Genomic DNA, 19,073 nt, shown 5'->3' on the forward strand with positions numbered 1-19,073 from the left:
AAATGACAGGCAAAGGGCAGGAGTTCTTTTCCCAGACTGTTGTTCTATAAATGGAAACGCCAAATTCCAGAAAGAATTTTTAACCAAGTTGGTTCAATGATCTCTAGCAAAGTTTAAAAGGAAACAACACATAAGATGACATTCTCCAATTTTCAAAATGTTGTTTAAAGTAAACCAATGGCATTTCTTAACATTGAACTTGGAAGTACTATAGAAAGGACTAATAGTTTTCAAGCCCTGTCCCCAAAACAATCACATCTCATCTTCTTCGGCAGCACAGAGGCAGCCTGCTCTTGAAAATCCAAAAACAAAGTGTCTGATAAATTCCTTTCCCCCTAGGATCCTGTGATTGTGTGAAAGACAAAGGAAATTGTTTAGAAATCATCTACAGAAACAATGGTTCAAGCTACTTTAAAGATGGAGACTTGCAAAGCAAAAGGAGAGTACAACAAAATACAAAGCCAATACAAAGTTGCAGGGCTATCAAGCCTTACATTGTCATCATCTCCACTTTCCTGTGGCTGCAAGACAACAACCAAGACCAATCCTCGCTTCTGGGCTGCTCTTCTCCGGGTTCCTGAGTAACTCAATTTTTTCTGTTTTCCTGGGCATGCACAAATACATCCCTTCCTACCCCCCCCCTCCTTCCAGCTCCTTCCAGCAGTTTCTCCATGCCAATGAAATGCCAATTATGATACCTACCCATTCTTAACCTGCCTGAATGGCAGTGCAAAAAGGAAAGGATCCTTGGAAGAGGCAAGACAAGAAAAGAGCAAGGCGCTCCCGATGCAAAAGGCTCCTTCGGAGCAGCTCTTGCTGCAGGCAGCGGCGTGCCGATGTTGGCATTGCCTAAACCAAACAAACACGATGTTTAACAGTCAAATAAAATGTCCCGCAGCCTCCCTAATGAATTTGTCAAGGCCCATCAGATCGCCCCCTCCCCCTCCCCCGCCTCATTAACTCAAGGCTGATGAGACGGCTTAGGGCGGCAGAGCGCCGATCAATCGGGCTGAAGCCTTCAAGTGGCTTTTCGCCTGGAGAGCTTCCCTCCCCGGCAGGCGCGCACTCGGCGCGGGCTCCTTTTAACGGAAGGCGGCAGCCTCGGCTGCTCCTGGCGGGGCTGCCACTTGGCTTTCATGGCCCATCAAGGAGCTGCTGATGGACTCCTCGACTCCCAGGCAGCAAAGCCGAGGTGACAAGGGCTCTTCAGCGGCAGCTCTCCGCGGATCCTCAGCTCGCCTCCCCGCCCCCTTGCAATTATTCATCCCCCGCCCGGGCGAGGGCAAATTCCGCCACGGCCGAGGAAGCGGCTCTTAAGAGCCGGGCAGCCGCAGGAGGCGAGGCGAGGCGCGGGCATTATTCGCTAGAAAGTGTTTAAGTTTATTGCTCAAATGATGTTTCTAATTAGCGCTCCCAGCCATAAATCCGAGGCGGCTTTTGTTCCAAACTGATTTATTATTTACTCGAGCTTCGACCCCCCAAGGGGGGGGGGCGGTAATAATGAATTGTTTGGGGACCAGAACGGGAGGGCGAGCGCGGGCCATCGCTCCAGCCGGGAAAAGGCGCTCGCGCTGGGCTGCAGCCCGAGCCCGAGCCCGCTGGCTCGGCAGGGAGGGCTTTCCGTCGAAGGGAGCGGCGCTTCTGACGGCAGCCTGGCACGAAGAACGGGCCAGCCGCGCTTTGGAGCTGGCTGCCGGGCTCCGCCTCAGCGTCGAGGTGCTCGGGCTGCGTCGGGGACAGCAGAGAGGGACTCTTTCGCACCGGGACTCCTTCACGCGCGCCGAAGGGTGGGCGATTCTTGACCGGCCGTCCGCTCCCTTCTCCCTTCAGGCAAAGGCCGAGATCCTACAGGCCTTTCCAAGACTGCACTCCGAGGGGTTTCTGTCCCGATCGCCACCCCGGAGGGAGGCACTGGCGGTCTCCCCGCCTCCCGGTAGCCCTCCGAGTTGGCCTCTTCTCCCGGCGTGCGTGGCGCCGGGGAAAGGCTAGGGCGAGGGGCTTTCTCTCCCGGCATGCTGCGATCCTAAGCAGGCCCGCTCCCTGGAAGCCCTCGCCTCGCTTGGCCGGGGCTTAAAAGCAGACCAGACGCGGCGGTTTCCCCCTAAAACACACGCGCAGCCTTCCAGCAGCCCCAGCCTATGCAGGGTTCTTTGGAAGCGCCTCGGTGCTTGTCCGGCGAAGATGCCGAGGATTGCCGCCTCCAGCCTGCTTCTAAAGGCTTTCCTTCCCTGTGGGACCCTGGACGAGAGATTCTTTCTTTCTTTCTTTCTTTCTTTCTTTCTTTCTTTCTTTCTTTCTTTCTTTCTTCCTTTTTCTTTCTTTCTTTCTTTCTTTCTTTCTTTCTTTCTTTCTTTCTTTCTTTCTTTCTTTCTTTCTTTCTTTCTTTCTTTCTTTCTTTCTTTCTTTCTTTCTTTCTTTCTTTGAGCCCTTCTGCTTCTCTTCAAGGCAGCCTCGCAAGAGTTTGCCTCGCATCGGCAGCATTTAGCGCCCCTGAATTGGGCGGCGGGGTTAATTTTTCCCCCACCCCATACACGCACGGTTACCTCCTTCGCAGGGGCTTCCTTTTCTCTGGCCCCAAGAGAAAGATTTGGGAACCGACCCGGGATCTGCATAGAGGAGGATGGGACTGATGGTGGGAAGCAACTGGTGAGCCCCCCTCCCTGTCCAAAACTTCCAAGCCTGGAGGAACCGATCAATTTAGATCAATTCAAAAACATAGAGAAAAAGGGAAAGAGGGCAGTTTGCTTTCGAGCAGGGCGGATGCCCACAGACGTGCGAGGAGATGTCCGTAGTCTTTTTTTAAAAAGGAAACCTGAACGTTCCTATTTTTAAAAATTATAAACCCTAATTTAGAGGCAAAATCATCGGCTGCGAATAATAAGTGGGGACAACAGGAAAGTGTGCAAGTCAGGCTGTTAGTCTGAGTTTCGTCCTTGCGCAGCTCTCTTGAGGCTTTTTGCAAAGCAGATAAGACGGTTAGCCTCAGAATTTGGGGATCAGGGGCCACTACTGACTATTCTCTCAAAACGCAAACGACGAAAAAGCCTGACGCCCTAGAGTATATTAACGAATAAAATTCAAACGAGTACATAGCAGGTTGGATATATTGATAGCCTAGCAACTCGTTTTGAATACGCTACCTCGCTAAGGAGAATAATTGTTTCGCGTTTAACATGGGGTAAAGTATTTTCGTATTTTGTAAAATTTGCTACTTTATCAAGGTAACTTCTGTTTATAAATGTGCATCGCACACAGGAAAAACCCTTCCTGCGGTCTCCAACTGATGCAAGACACTTGGATAACGCTCCAGATACTCTGTTGCCTTTTCCAAAGCAACGGAATTGATTTTTTTTTTAAATCACGAGATTGGATTTATCCCTTTAAACATGGACCTCGTTTAGGATAGTAAAGCAAGGTGCGCCCCACTGTGCCCGCCACCGTTTGCCTTTCACTATTGCCGGATGCGCAAAGCAGCCAATTGAGAGTTCTTGGTGCGCAGAAGTACCGCACCTCTTTCCTCCCCTTCAAGCCAGGAGAGCGAGCGAGCGAGCGAGCGAGCGAGCACCGGGCCCCTCTCCCTGGCAAAGGCTTGATGCGGGGAGCAGCCGCACCTTGGGCTTGAATGTCACTTCCCGAAGGCGCGCACACAACGGGCAGCAGCGGCTCTTGGCCCCGACCTTGGCCTCCGCCGCCAGCGCCGGCCCTCGGCTGCGCTCGCGGGCCCGGGCTTTCCTGGGTTTGTTCCCACGTCCGCGCCTATCTGCGCCTGTGCCTTCCGCAGCCCCCTGCCGCGCTCGCCGGCCCGGCTCCCTTCCCCCTCGGCGGGGCCCAGCACCAGCCCGTGCGCGCCGGCCGGCCCTGCCATTGGCTGGCCCTCTGACAGCTCGGGCCGCGATTGTAGGACTCCGGAGCTCCGCCTCCCTTCAGCGGGGCCTTGGGGCCATTCATAAACTAAACAACCCTCTCAGCAAAGCCAGAGACTTGCAGGCGTCCGTAGCCGGAGCGGACGGCGGGCGCAGGGAAGTCGCAAGAGCGGCTGCAGCCCATTCCAGAGGTGGGAGGGGGAAGGAAGCGGAAAGCAGGCGGGGGGAATCCTGGAAAGCGAAAATTCCGCTCGCGCGCGCGCCCCCGCGGCTCCAGGAAAGCCCACGCGGAACAAAGCGGGCCTCGAGCGGGAACAAACTGACCCCGCGAGGCCACGGATGGTCCCGGCTCGGGCGCAGCGGGCCGGCCTGCAGTATTACAGTAATCACGAGGACGCCCCGCGGGCGGAGGGGAGCACCAGCCGGCCGGCCGGCCCCGAGCTCCCCATTCCGCTCCCCTCCAGTGGGCTCTTCCGACCAGGCCTCCTCCTCTCCGGCAGGACAGCAGCGCCAGCCCCTGACAGAGGGCGGCCGTCCCTCCCGTCGCTGCCGGTCCGGGACCCGGCCGAGGAGGGAAGCGCCTTCTCTCTTCTGCATCTCCGTCGCCCGCGCCCTCGAGCTCGCGGCGGCCTTCGACTCGGCCGCGAGCGGGAAGGCAGCAGAAGCGCCCCGATGAAGGACTGATCCCGCGCCCGGCCGGGCGGCGCCCAGCTCCGATGTAAGAGAGCGCTCGGCCTCGGCGGGCGGGCGGAGCGGGCGGGTGGTGTGGGCTTGAGGTGCCGACGTCGCTGGTGCTCGGGCGGAGCGGGCTTCGCCTCTGCCGGGCCGCGGCCGCGGCGTTGGATCCGTCAACGTACTGCGAGAGCCCGGTGTACAGCCCGGACGTGTGCCCCAACATGATCGCGGCGCAGGCCAAGCTGGTGTACCAGCTGAACAAGTACTACACGGAGCGGTGCCAGGCGCGCAAGGCGGCCATCGCCAAGACCATCCGCGAGGTGTGCAAGGTGGTGTCGGACGTGCTGAAGGAAGTGGAGGTGCAGGAGCCGCGCTTCATCAGCTCGCTGAGCGAGATCGACGCGCGCTACGAGGGCCTGGAGGTCATCTCGCCCACCGAGTTCGAGGTGGTGCTCTACCTCAACCAGATGGGCGTCTTCAACTTCGTGGACGACGGCTCGCTGCCCGGCTGCGCCGTCCTCAAGCTGAGCGACGGCCGCAAGCGCAGCATGTCGCTCTGGGTGGAGTTCATCACGGCCTCGGGCTACCTGTCGGCGCGCAAGATCCGCTCGCGCTTCCAGACGCTGGTGGCGCAGGCGGTGGACAAGTGCAGCTACCGCGACGTGGTCAAGATGATCGCCGACACCAGCGAGGTCAAGCTGCGCATCCGCGAGCGCTACGTGGTGCAGATCACGCCGGCCTTCAAGTGCACCGGCATCTGGCCGCGCAGCGCGGCCCAGTGGCCGCTGCCCCACATCCCCTGGCCGGGGCCCAACCGCGTGGCCGAGGTCAAGGCCGAGGGCTTCAACCTGCTCTCCAAGGAGTGCTACTCGCTGACCGGCAAGCAGAGCTCGGCCGAGAGCGACGCCTGGGTGCTGCAGTTCGGCGAGGCCGAGAACCGCCTGCTGCTGGGCGGCTGCCGCAACAAGTGCCTCTCGGTGCTCAAGACCCTGCGCGACCGCCACCTCGAGCTGCCCGGCCAGCCGCTCAACAACTACCACATGAAGACGCTGCTGCTCTACGAGTGCGAGAAGCACCCGCGGGAGACCGACTGGGACGAGGCCTGCCTGGGCGACCGCCTCAACGGCATCCTGCTGCAGCTCATCTCCTGCCTGCAGTGCCGCCGCTGCCCGCACTACTTCCTGCCCAACCTCGACCTCTTCCAGGGCAAGCCCCACTCGGCCCTCGAGAGCGCCGCCAAGCAGACCTGGCGCCTGGCCAGGGAGATCCTCACCAACCCCAAGAGCCTCGACAAGCTATAGGGCAGGGCCGGGCAGGGCAAGGCCGCGCCGCCGAGCCCCACGGACTCCTCGCGGACGGGCGGACGGACGGAGGCTCGCCTCGGGCCCCCTCCCTTGTCTAGGGCCAACATAACCAGCCACAAAGCGCAGCGGCGGGACTTGGCCACAGCCAGACCAGAGCCGAGGTACTTTTCTCTGCCTTTCCCTCTCTCGCGTGTGTGTCAGTCGTTCCCCTCGCGCTCGTTCGTTTTGCCTGAATGTTGTCACCAAGTGAAAACAAACATTATTTAACTATATGTACACCTCTCCCCCTCGCTTTCTTTTACGGAGGAAAAAAAGAGCCACATAGAGTTTACTGGTGTTAAATGTATTTCAGTGCCAAGGTCAGATTATGTGCCCTCCCCCCCCCCAATACTGACTTGTTGAAAAACAGTAATAAAAATGACTTTAACTTTATATTGCCTTCGTGTGGGTTTATTCAACTATCCAGGCAATTGAGGAACGGCTTAAGCCACTTCTCCAAGTCGAAGTCAAAGAAGTGGTCAGTACCATGATTTTAAATGCGGCAGATTTTGATACCTGCCGATTACTAAACAGATTACGCAAATATTTGGAGAGAAGCAAAATTTAGATTCTTTTTTAAACTCGAAAAGATAAATTTGGAGCCGTATTACCAGTTGACCTAGATTTTGATTCATTTGGGAAGAGCAGGGGAAATAACGGTCCCTTTTGATGCCCGCGGAGTTCCCATTTATTAAGGCGTGGGCAATTCACTCAAACCCAGTTCGACGTCGAATATCAAGGGCAGAGGGGCCGGCTCTGCAAAATCAATACGCGGCAACCCTGCTAGTCTGCTTCTTGCCGGCAAACATTTGGCTTTTAAATATTCCCTGCCGAGTTCGACCGGGGCTTTGAGTAGCAACGAGAGAAATCCAGACGAGACTCAACCGGGACTTTCTGCTTATGGCTTTGCTCAGCCGGCAGTTGATACTTTGCCTATTTAATTTGTCCGTGTTTACAATGGAATTATTTTAAGCTTTTTCTGCTCGGTAACTTTTCTATTAACCTGAAGCCCGATCGTATGCGTGTTTTTTATTCAGAAAGGAGTCCTGACTTACTCCCGGGAAAATATGCATACAATTACAGTCTCAGTACAGCAGCACTATTTTTTTGTCCAGAGAACTATTTTCGTTTTTACTAGGGTCAATCTGCATAAAAAGTATGTGTAAAAACTTTCACAAGGTTTACCATTTGTAATGTAAGAAGAAACAAAAGTAGCCCAAACTAAAAAACGAAAAAGCAAATGTATTATCAAGTGCTGGAGATGTCACACACAGCACATTCGATATGTCTAGGACATTTGAAAATGGCCCCAAATGAACCCTGAATTTCTCAGCCTATCCAGCCTTACTTAGAGAATAAATTCGAGCCTGTAAGACTGCAGCTTCCTTGTAAAAAACAGACTCGGTGTAGGAATATAAACTCTGATGTTATCAGCAAATGGTGCTATGCCCAATACAGGTTTTACTTCAAAATCCTGTCACAATGTTTTCTTTCCCAGGAGTTTAGAAAAACACAGAGAGAATTTGAATTTATCAACCCAGGGAAGCCACATTAATTCAACAGGCATCAAGTAAATACCAGACTGGTACCAAAAAATCTTGATAGCCAAGCTCTAGGTGCCCACATCACCCTGTGGGAATGGGTGGGGGGGAGAACATGGGAAAATGTCAGTGCTTTAAAGAAACTATATATATCTATATATATTAGTGCATAACTTCATAACTGGGACACAAATCGGTTAAGGATTTGGCAAATTTTCACAGAGGGAAATCAAAGTTTTGGAGTCTTGTTTTTTCTCTCTTTAAAAAGCCCCCTTCTTGCAGTTTAAATAAACAGCACTGAATATCTTTCCATTTATCATCTTTCGCTACAAAGGTAGAATAATAGTCAGATGAAAATAGTTTTAAAATTGCGAGGGAGATATCTCCTAAAAGGGGAAAGAACAGATACTGGAAGGGGAGGGATTTCACTCTTCATTATTCATTGGTGTGATGCATATTTTAATGGTTCCATGAAAACAGGCAGCAGCACCTAATCTAAAATACTGAGAATGCACCAATGACTGTATTTTTCTTAACTTAAGATCAATTAGCACCAAATTAAATATGCACAGAAAATTGGTTGACACATTTTAAAATCTACTAGTTCCAATAAAAATGCTTGAAACATTGATGTATTTCAAATAATTTCATGGTTGTCATTATCTTCTGTTATAGTGCAGCCTTTAAATTACTTTACTATTAAGTAATGAGTAGATCTGAACCTCACTTCTCTTATGAAATCCCTTTCTTAAAGAGCCTAAGTGTTATGATTTATTCAACCAGAACAACACTAAAACAAATTAAACATCCTCCTCTACTACAATAGATCTTGCAGCTTCCTTTCTCCTTCAAGAAGAAAGCACGGCATAATTTGAAACACACTCTTGCAACCACTATAGCAGTTATGTTGCACTACCAGCAAAGACAATATTCAAGAGATTGGTGGACAAACAAACAGAGTTTTCAGTATTGAAAAGCTGAAATACAACACAAATTAAGTTTTGACAATAACAAGGGCATTTTCTACATTAGCATATACAGAGACCTGATCAATTCACTATACAAATGCAAAAAAAAGTTCTAGAACAGTACAGTGCCTTCTTGCAGCATCATATTAAAAAATAAAATAAAATAGCTAAGGAAAACAGATTTCAACAGTCAGCCCTTTTTGAACTTGCTATTAGTCACAACTTGATCTAAAATGGCTTTATTTAAACTATTTCCCCTGGGCGTATCTGCCCTACAAGGCAATTACCACTGGAAGTAGGAGAACTATTTTTCATACTTCACATGGGTACGCAAGCACAACCTACAAATGTGGGAAAACTTGAGTCCAAGGGAATGAATGAAAAATTAAAGGCCTCTTGTAATTTGTCACTAGTCTTATTCCATGGGGTCACTGATCTCTTACCTTAGGGTCAATTTTCTTAAAACCAGGGTCTTCTTCATCTACCTCGAAATACAGCTCAGAGGTGGTGATGGAAAGTGTGCCCTTCAGAGCTACACATGGGGACACAAGCTGAGCTGCTGTAGAAAGACTAACAGGACCTACCAAAGAGAAAGAGAACATACTCCAACACTGCACTTCAAGTGTTCTCAAGAGCAAACTCAAAAGGTTGCACATAGGTATATTAAGTGTTTGTTATGTCTTACCTACCTAACACTAATCCAAAATACCCCCTATAAAGGAATGGTCTAAAAATTTAAGTGGTCCCAAAAAGTACACCGACAATGTATCCACTGTACTTCTGTACTGCCAGATATTTGAATAATGACAGCCGCAACCAATGCAAATGATTATGAATGCCATATAGGTGGCATTCTAGCTTTATTCTTTCAGAACTTTAAAATACTTGAGAACCTAATACCTTATGTTCTAAATAATAAAGCAAATGCAAAAAAAGGGAAGTTATATGGAAAATATTAGTTTCACATGTGCGTGTTGAAATTTTCAAGGACTTGCAATTCGACCCAGATTTCCTTTTTGGTGTATTTAGGAAGTTGTTTTAAGAATTCTTTTTTTAAGAAAAGGCATAGTAGGATCTATTGTACAAAAGGTAAATATTAGTCAGTGCTAGGGACTGTAAGTATAATATCTGAAAAGTAGATTCCATCCCCCCAGTTAAATATTCTTCAAGAAATCCACACAGTGTTAGCACAGCTCAGGGACTGTGGGAGTAAACAGCTGGAGCACTGGTTTCCAACTGAATGAATTTTTATTGGAATAATCACATCTCCATAGGGCTTATCACACTGAGAGATCAGTGTACTACTCAAAACAATAGGCTGGGCACAGATCTAACAATATGCAGACTGTTATATAAAAAACATCCAAGAAGGAAAGTGGGTTATGTTTGTCATCCCATTGATCAAGAAGGGATACAAACACCAACAAAGAGTGTACTTATCAGCTATAGTCCTTTGTTGAAAAATACTATAAAATGCATGTGTGACATACACCACTTTGCATTAATAAAGTGTGTATAAATGAGGTGCACATGCTTAGGTAATCAATGGGTGAATAACTGCCAAAAAATTCAGATGAATTGTCATTTCTGTCAATTGTTAGGAGGTTTGATGGTCTTTAATCTTGCATCAATCTCAATGTATGCCAGTAGGACAATAGCAGAGATCCTCAGCTGAGATCAGAGCAGCTTTGCCCCCTATTCCCAGTGTACAAATACATTGTGTTTGCAGATGGGCATCCGATAGCTGCACTACTGCCATGATTTCCCAAAGCTCATTCCCACAAATAGATGAAATAAGCAGCTATGTGTTCTTTTGCTGTCTCCCTTTGCCCTCTGTACATTAGCATGTAATCCAGGGAAGAAATAACATTTTTTCAATCACTTTCAGACATTCAATTACAGCGCAAGCAGACAGCTGCAGGAGTCGGGGCAGCTCAGGTCCCACCGAAGACCCCTGACAATTTCAACTTCATTTCTAACCCACACTTACTTGATTAGCAAGGATTACTTCTTAATCCTATTGCCATTGTCAAGATTATATAATTAAACTCCACTTTCACCTCTATTACAGTATGAATGTATTAGCAGAAGCAACAAATGTAGAATGTAGAGGGAAATAGATTGGCGGCTCTTGCAGAATCCCTTGAAGAACAGCTTCAGTAAAATCTGAGATACCTGAGGCTGCTTTTTCTGGATTGCTTTGACATCACATTATATTTTTCCATATTTTATTTTATTATTAAATGCCAATGTGACGATGCAATAGATAATGAATGGACAATAAAGCAAGATTGGGGGAAGGGGAAGAAGCAATAGATAGTTGCAGAATGAGTTGGTGGGTCCAAGAACTTAAAAGCCCCTTGGGTTTGAGTTAGTTTTTTTTTCTTTTAAAACAAATTTTTAAATAGTCTAATTTAGATTGCCTTCCTGTCCCAATCTACTGAATGCTGGAACCAATGAGACAGAAAAGGAGTCGAGAAGCTATTTTTCCTGGAAAAATATACATGCCAGATCTACAGAAAAAATAGATATATCTCATGGGTTTTAAATATTAAAGGCTTTCTTTGAAAAAAAAGTAACTGAAACCCACATATAAGTTGAAGCTTACTTCTAAGGGTCAGAAAATGTTCTTTCATTAACACAATTACTGTAAAGCACAATCCACAGCTTTCCCCCCATTGCAGCAAAGGGTTGCTTAGCCAGTAGAAAAACCAGGAGGACCCATCGGGAGGAGGTAATAGACAGCTGAAGTTACCAGTTAAGTTCTCCAGTTCCTTCTCCTCAATGGATGACAAGGTATCATCGTCGCCTTCCAGGAGAATCTCGCTCTCCGAATTCTGATTTCCTAAAGCCTGACTCTTGATGGACTGCTTTCCTTTAACAAGTACATCTTCATCTGGAGCTGAAATGAAAGAGAAACGCGGCTGTCCATCAACTCTCAGAGGCAACAGTTACGACGGGCCGCGGCGGGGAGGGGGCGGGCAGCAGCGGAAGAGCCTCGTTTTTACACGCACGGGAGGTGGGGGTGGGCCGCGCTCTGGAACAGCAGCTCAGGGGCGAATCGGCCCGCTAGCCAGCAAAGCACCCCGTCCAGGCCAAGAGCAGCGAGTGGCCGGTAGAGCTCCCGTTACTCCTATGCAACCCGGCCAGGACACTCGGGCCGAGGCTTTGGGCTCCTCTCCAACGATCAGAGAATCCGTATTGCCCCCGCCCGGCCTTCTCGGCCAATTTTACAGAAGGGAAAGATCTGCCCCCGACCCAGCGCAGCCGAAATCTGGGGGCCTGGGGCCGGCAGCACCCTGGAGGCTGCGCTCGAGACGCAAACCTCTCCAGCTGCTCTTTATTGAAGGGGACCCGCTCCGCTCTCCGCGGCTCCCGAGCACCACACCACAGCGCCGGGTTGATTGTGACTCGCCGGACGACCGGGGGCTTCGCGGTCTGCCGGGAAAGGCGCCCTGCGAAGGCTCGGGAGGCGCCAGTGGCCGCTGCCCCGGCCGCTCGGCAAAGGCGTCCGAAAGGGCCGCCGGCGCCCCTTCGGCCGAATTCCCTCGGCCAGCTTCTCCCAGGGTGGCCTCCGCCGGCCCACCCGCCCAAGCGGACCTCGAGCGCCCCCCCCCCCGCCCCGCGGCTGCTCCGCCCGAGGCAAAGCGAGGCTTGACCCGAGAGGCGGGGAGGGGGCAAGCGGCGGGCCACTCCGAGCAGGGGCGCGCAAAGGCCCGGGCCACTGGGACGGCGCAGGGCCGAGCGACGGACGGGCAGGGGGGCTTGGCAGGCCCTCTGGCGCGTTCCGGCAAGAGAGCCTGCCCCGCGCTGTGGCCGGCGGCCTCGCTCGGGCCCGGCCCTGCGCCCGCCTTGCAGCTTCCACGCCGGGCGCAGGTGCGAAGTTCGGGGCTTCAGGCGAGGCAGGGCGGGCGGCCACAGCGCGGGGCAGGCTCTCTTCCCCAGTGGACCCGCCGAGTGCCAGGGTGCAAAAGGGCGGGCGTGCAACTGGGGGGGGGGGGCTGCCAGACTCGCGCGACTCTTCTCGAGAGCAGAAGACCTCTACATTTGCCACTTCTGGGAAGCAGGCATGAAAACGCAGGCGGGGGGTGCCCCAAACGCCGCCAGGTACCTGGTCTGACCAGGATCTCGACTCTTAACGCAACAGGAGTGGGAGCGAGAGATTCAGCTCTGCCAGGCAGACGTCGAATTTTAATATTTTTTGATGTCTGGCCAAGGCAATTTCATTATCATCCCAGTAATTCTTCTTCAATGTGCTACATTTTAAGATCATCAACAATTCAGGCCAGCCCACGGAGTTGACATTTCCACAGCTTTAAATTGCACAAACGGTTAGATCGTATACTATGTTATGTCCTTATTTACTCAAAAGTAAGCCCATCCAATTCAGTGGAACTTGACTCTATATAAGCAAACATTTTACTTTGAAAGCGTATTGTGATCGCCTAATAATTTATATACAAGAGAAAATATTTCTAGCAAAAAGATCTGTCCTTTTAACCAATGGTGGAAAGTTTTGCAGAGACATCCTGGAGCATGCAGGGAATACATTTGTGTGTGCATACTTTCATACTTAGCACACTGCTAGGGTTCAAAATAAAGGATGTGACATCATTATCACGACAATGAACAGCTTTGGATAAGAAGCACTCATACTTCCAAAAGGTACTGGGAGGTGAACTGAAAAGGCCATCACCATTCACATCTCTGTGCACCTGAAAAGGTATGTTCAGTCAAATCAATAGGGTGTGTTTCAATTACCAAAGCTGCAATCTTACGTACTTGAGAGTATTGCCATTGCATGCTATGGATCATACTTCAGAGAAAACAGGTACAGGATTGGATTGCACAGCTGCAATTTTAAGTACTTTCACTAGGATTCTGAGTTATTTGGACTCTCCCCCCCCCCATATACTTATTTTGACTATGTTAAGGAACAGATTTTCCTCTTAATTCACATGTTCTCAAACACATCCCACAGTTAACTACTATTAAGTATTAAAATAAAGCAAGTATGAGGCATCTTCAACAAATACACCACGTAGGCAAGTTTTCAGTATAAAGTAATGCACTTTTTTTAAAGTAGAAAAAACACCTATTCTGTTTTAGGCATTGCTGTCCTGCTGTGCTTAACATGTATTTCCTTTGCATTTTAAGTTAACAAGAGGAAACAGATAGGAGGCAGCAATTCACTATGTACCTTGCTGATATTTGCCATGTAGCAGCTGTATAGCACAGGAAATATATTCAGATTTTCAAACAGAAGAGTTGAAAGTTTGTGCATAATTTTAGGCAGCTTTCAAGAGAGACGTAATATATTGGACTAGGTCTTTTGGAAACATATGCCAAACACATCCTGGTCAACCAACTTCAACACATTGCTCATTACTTTTTGATTACTGCCATACATGGCTTGAGGTTCCACTGGCTTATTTTTAAAAACCTTTAATCTGCAAACATTTACAGATGAAGGCAATCCCTAGTGGCCATACATAAAGCTTAATTGTCTCTGTAAACATGTGAACATAAATTTCCAATAAAACTATTCACATTAGCAGAATGAGCAAAATAACAATATGGAATCTCAGTCTTCAGTTTTACAAAGACCAAAGGTCAATTTGCAAAAAAAAATTTGCCATTTTCTTTTTTCATGCAGTTTCTTCAAACCAAGTTACTTTTTTGAATTACTTACAAATGTTTATTTCACAGAAGTTGTATTGGGCAAACTGGAAGAAGCACTCCCCCTTTATATCTAACCAGTTGATATATATAAACAAAACTCTGATTCTGGAATTATTCAGTGAGAGTTGACAAAACTCTTGTCATGGAAAATATGCAGCTGATGTTTAGAAAGGTTTTCCTGTAATTAACTCCCCCTTGAGGATTTTAAGTTAGCAGCAGTAAAATTACCTACAGTATTCTAATATGCAACACATGCGGTAACATTTAATTCTCAGTGGCATAATAGCTTTCTGGAGAAGAATTTTATTTTTTTATTTAGAGTTCAATGACTACCAGGATAAAATAAGACAGATAAGGAACATGTTTATAAATCCTGGCAATGTGTCTATTGAAAATCCATTTTCAAAATCCACATTTCCGTGCAGGTGTCAGACAGTTCATGCTGTTCCAAACCTTGAAACTTTCTGCTTTAATTACACTAACAGCCTCATTTAAAATTACAGGTATACCTTTCATTTATTTAAATTTCAATTTGAAAGTCAAAGTATATATATAAGCACTTCCAGAAATATTTCTGGCAAAATTTTCCCCTATGTGCCTGGTACAGTTAAAGAATGCCATTTGATATATTTAATAGATTGCAGAAGTATTTGTGCTTCAGTTATTTATTTACATCATTAATAGTCCGCCTTTCTCACTGAGACTCAAGGCTTTCCCTTGGCTATTGTTCAGATTCTTATTTATAGCTGGGGGAACTACAGTGCACCCACAAGGAAGTGACTCAATTTGGCATTTTACCAATTCTACTATTGTGCCTCCCATATATACACAATAGTTTATGAATGGGATAAATTTTGAAGGGTATCCTGTGATCTACATTTATATCAAGTATCCAGTCATATATGGGAGCTGTTTTTCCATAGGACTCAAAGAGCTTGCATGAGCTTAAAAGATAATCAACTGTTTCTTTAAACACCAGGCCCTACCCATCACATCAAATTGTCTCTAAAACTCCAGATTTTACTGTGTGTGTGGAACTTGTTCAAACAACAAGTAAAACAAAGAAACAAATCCTCTTGGGTGCAAGACAGTAGTAGTAGTTTAAGATTACAGTTTATTCCATATAATGTATGGAATGCAACATAATGCTTCCAGTATAAGGACAGCATTATATAAAGTATATTATTCATACATTGATATATAAATACCAGCCAGTGGATTATTTTGTATTGATTTACAGATTATTATGCCCATAAATGCATGATTATGCAAAAAGTATACTTTTACACATAATATCACATGTGGACCCATATAAACTGTATCATGTTAACAGATGCTGGAATTTTTTTATTCTAGTAAAAAAAAAGTGTGAAAACTATTCTTGTCTAATAAAATAGACTCGACTCATTTTTGAACGATCACCTATTGAATGTGAATACTCAATCCCTTATGATCAGGATGACAGGCTACAAGCATGTTTTGAGGCATGTTGTATGTTTTATATCACACACAGTACAGCTGGCCAACAATCTATCTCTTTGGCTACTTGACAGGCTAAATGCTTTACCTGCAGCATTACAAGAACTGTCATGTGTACTCATTGATAGATATTTGGGGAGAAATGGGAAGTTCTGAATAACTTCTAACCACCTTTTTCAGATTAACTTACACACCAAAGATGCATTTCTTAAGGATGGTGACTGCCTGATGTATAGGTTAGAAGGCTCCCTGAATGACAGCTCTTTCACCTGATGGCATAATTGTGCAAATTAATTCTGGCAGTAAAGATAAGAAAGTAATGAATGACAGATGAGCACATGATTGACATCTGGTGTTTGGGTGGGAAGAAAGTTGAGCTTATTTGATACTGTGGTGCAGAGTAAAAGCTCACTCCACAAGCAAGTCTTTAAAAAAATCATGATTTTTTTGCAAAGATGAAATAAGATCAGCCACAAGGTAACTAGCCAATACACTGCTGCTCAGAAAAATTGTTGTATATGATTGGGAATTTTTTTCATTCTAAACATATCTGATCTACTCATGTACAGTAAGTAATAATCTTTATATAGGAACTCCTTAGAATGTGCTGCTGTTGTCCCTTTGCTCTTCTTGAAACTGAATATGTGACTTTGGAAGCCTGCATCATTTAATCTACTGGTTGTACCACCAAAGGAAAATCTGGTATGTCATTGTTTGGGACCAAAACAGTTGTAAATATTCTGAAACTTTCAAGAAGAAACACATTAAATCACTACCTAATTGTTAACTCCTTGCAAACAAACTTAAAGTGATGTAGATGGAAATCATTTCAGAAAGAAAAATATTAGCTTGTCCCCTGAATGAAAGTAAACAGGTGTTATCTTTGGTGGTCAAAATACCTCTGCTGAAGTTAAAGTGATTTTGAATCTGTTGTATCCAATAATCTTTTTAGCTAAATCTCCCTCAATTTTGCTTGTTACTGCAGGCTTCATTCTGCATGGTTTTTGTCCATGCAGGTTCCATCTCATGATCCCCAGCATAGGCTTTCTGGTGGTCAAAGGAGGCTGCATCCTCCATTATTTAGCAATGTAAAAACAAGTTGGATACAACCCATAGTGTATATTATTTATCAGATGATATACACTATTTACATAGTGTTAAGGTCTTCCATCGTTTAGGATACAGAATTCAGAATACAGTTAAACATACCTGTTCCACTTACATCAATAGGTTAAATCAGTTTAACCATTTGCTATATTGTGGCTGTTATTTCCTCGATCGTTGCCCTTTATTCTACATCCCACTCTGCATAATCTCATTTGCTATCAGCCTCTTGTTTTTTATTCATCCCAATTTTGTGTGTCCTGACATCTGGAACATCTGGCTAAGATCGCTTCCTCTATACCCAAATCATACTCTACTTCCTGCTTCTCCTCCTAACCCTCAAAAAATCCACAGTTCAGGAGGTTTTCTTGATCCACCAGAGCCTTTCCTCTCCTGCAACTCCCCCTCACAATTTACCTCTTCCTTATTCTCATTATTCCTTTATTCATCCCCATCTTTTTCTTCCTTCAGTTTGGCTTATTGAATATAAATCAGTGGTATCCAGGAAAGTTTCATTTGAGAATTCCTGAAGTGGGTAATCCTAACAAAACACTTGACTGGTGACTTCCCTAATTGTTGATTCTCCATAATAATGTTCCGTATTTACTTTTGTGACAAGTATTAACTATTGACATGGGTAACAGTCACGTTTTGAAGAAGTATAAAATATAATGTAGAAATGGGGCTTAGTGGCAGAGCATTTGGCATGCAAAAGGTCCCAGGTTCAATCCCCGGCATCTCTAGCCAAAAGCATCAGGTAGGAAGTGATGTGAAAGAACTCTGCCTAAGACCCTAGAGAGCTGCTGCCAGTCTGAATAGACCATGGGTCCCCAACGTGATGCCCACGGGCATAATGGAGCCTGCTCACGCCTTTCCTGGCACCCACCAAATGTTTTTAGAAAGTTGGTGCAGCCAGGTGGGGCCTCTGACGGGCCATTGGAGATTTTATTGGCTATGCATTTTAAAAACGTTGCTTTGGCAGCAGCTACCACCACAGCACAAGGATCTCACTGTGTGACTGAAGGTAAATTTTGTAAGTAACATTCATTTCCTCGCCAACATTTGAGATCTGACTGCACGTTGACGTAGAAAACTTCATTGTTTAATTTGGAAGAAATATTTGATCTTAATTGTGTGTTTGGTGAGTATCTTTTATGGGATACTAGAAACAATGCCCGTTGTGTGAACAAACACAACAGGCTCTAGAAAAGAGATTTGGTGGCTCCCTCCTGGCAGACCGATAGAAAAGCAACACAAAATGCTTCAGTGCTTTACTCAGGGTTGCCGGCCTCCAGGTGGTGGCAGGAGATCCCCTGGAACTACAACTGATCCCCAGCCCATAGAGAACAGTTCCCCTGGAGAAAATGGCTGCTTTAGAGATTGGACTCTGAAGTTATACCCCACTGATCCCTCCCCCAAACTCCACTTCCTCCAGGTTCCACTTCCAAAATCTCCAGGAATTTACCAACCTGGAGCTGGCAACCCTGGATTTAGGGGAAAGCCTATTCCTGGGAGCAGTCATTCTACGCTGCAACTCAGCATTCCAGTCCAAGAACACTTCTCCTGCTACTACCAGTCCCAGAGTAGTCTATCTGGGCTCAGAGACCTTTACGAAAAACCCATTCAGCATTTTCGCCACAACTTTTTTTGTGCTCTGCTGCTTTTCAATGGAACCCATGCAAGTAAATTGGCATTCTGGGTGAGCAGCTCCTTCTTGGAACCACTGGGATGCCTGCAGTGATGGAGGAGGAGGGCTGGGAGGTGCTGGGCTTCACCAGACGGTCCAGAAGTAGGAAGAGGGTCTATTAAGGGCCAGAGATCTTTATGGAAAATCCAGTCCACATTTTCTTTGCAACTGTTTCTGTGCTGTAATGCTGTTCAATGGAGCCCATGCAAGTACAGCCTGGGCATCCGGATCTGAGGCTGGTGGCTTCAGAGGCCAGTGGCTTGAGAGGTGGCTGGGCCCTTCCTGCCTCACCCCAGCAGTGAATGGAAGGGAAGCGCACCTGCCTGTCCTATAGCCTGGCCAGATGGATCTGACAGCAGCAGCTTAAAAGGCCGGTGGCTTGAGAGGTGGGTGGGCTCTTACTCCCTTTCCCAGCGGGAAGGGAACGGAAGGGAAGGGTGCCTGCCCATCCTACAGCGTGGCTGGCTGGATCCAAAGCCAGCGGTTTGAGAGGCCAGTGGCTTGAGAGGCGGACTCTTCCTCCCTCCCCCAGAGGAAGGGAAGTGCGCCTGCCTGTCCTACAGCCTAGCTGGCCCAATCCGGGGTTGGTGGTTTGAGAAGTTGGCGGCTTGAAGGCAGGCAGGCCCTTCCCCCCTCACCCAGTGGAAGGGAAGAGAAGCTGCAGCCCCCCCCTCATCTGCAGATCAGCTGGGCAGGGAGAAAGCAGCAGCCTCCCTCCACAAGCCTCCAAA

At 47.3% G+C, this 19,073-nt stretch overlaps 2 protein-coding genes across 4 annotated transcripts in view; one reads left to right on the plus strand and one right to left on the minus strand.

The window, feature by feature from the left end:
• LRBA (LPS responsive beige-like anchor protein) overlaps positions 1-19,073 on the minus strand; it is a 602,029-nt gene that overhangs the window by 246,796 nt on the left and 336,160 nt on the right. For all 3 annotated transcript variants that reach the window (XM_054990072.1, XM_054990073.1, XM_054990070.1), the window contains exons 39-40: positions 11,146-11,292; positions 8,834-8,970 (exon numbers count right to left, since the gene is read on the minus strand). In XM_054990072.1, coding sequence (XP_054846047.1) covers positions 8,834-8,970; positions 11,146-11,292 — 284 coding nt within the window. The remainder of the gene's footprint in view (positions 1-8,833; positions 8,971-11,145; positions 11,293-19,073) is intronic.
• Positions 4,650-6,274, plus strand: MAB21L2 (mab-21 like 2). Its single transcript, XM_054990074.1, has one exon. The coding sequence runs from the start codon at positions 4,760-4,762 to the stop codon at positions 5,837-5,839; it is 1,080 nt and encodes a 359-aa protein (XP_054846049.1). The 5' UTR covers positions 4,650-4,759; the 3' UTR covers positions 5,840-6,274.

This window comes from Eublepharis macularius, chromosome 10 (assembly GCF_028583425.1).
Source record: "Eublepharis macularius isolate TG4126 chromosome 10, MPM_Emac_v1.0, whole genome shotgun sequence".
NCBI lineage: Eukaryota > Metazoa > Chordata > Lepidosauria > Squamata > Eublepharidae > Eublepharis > Eublepharis macularius.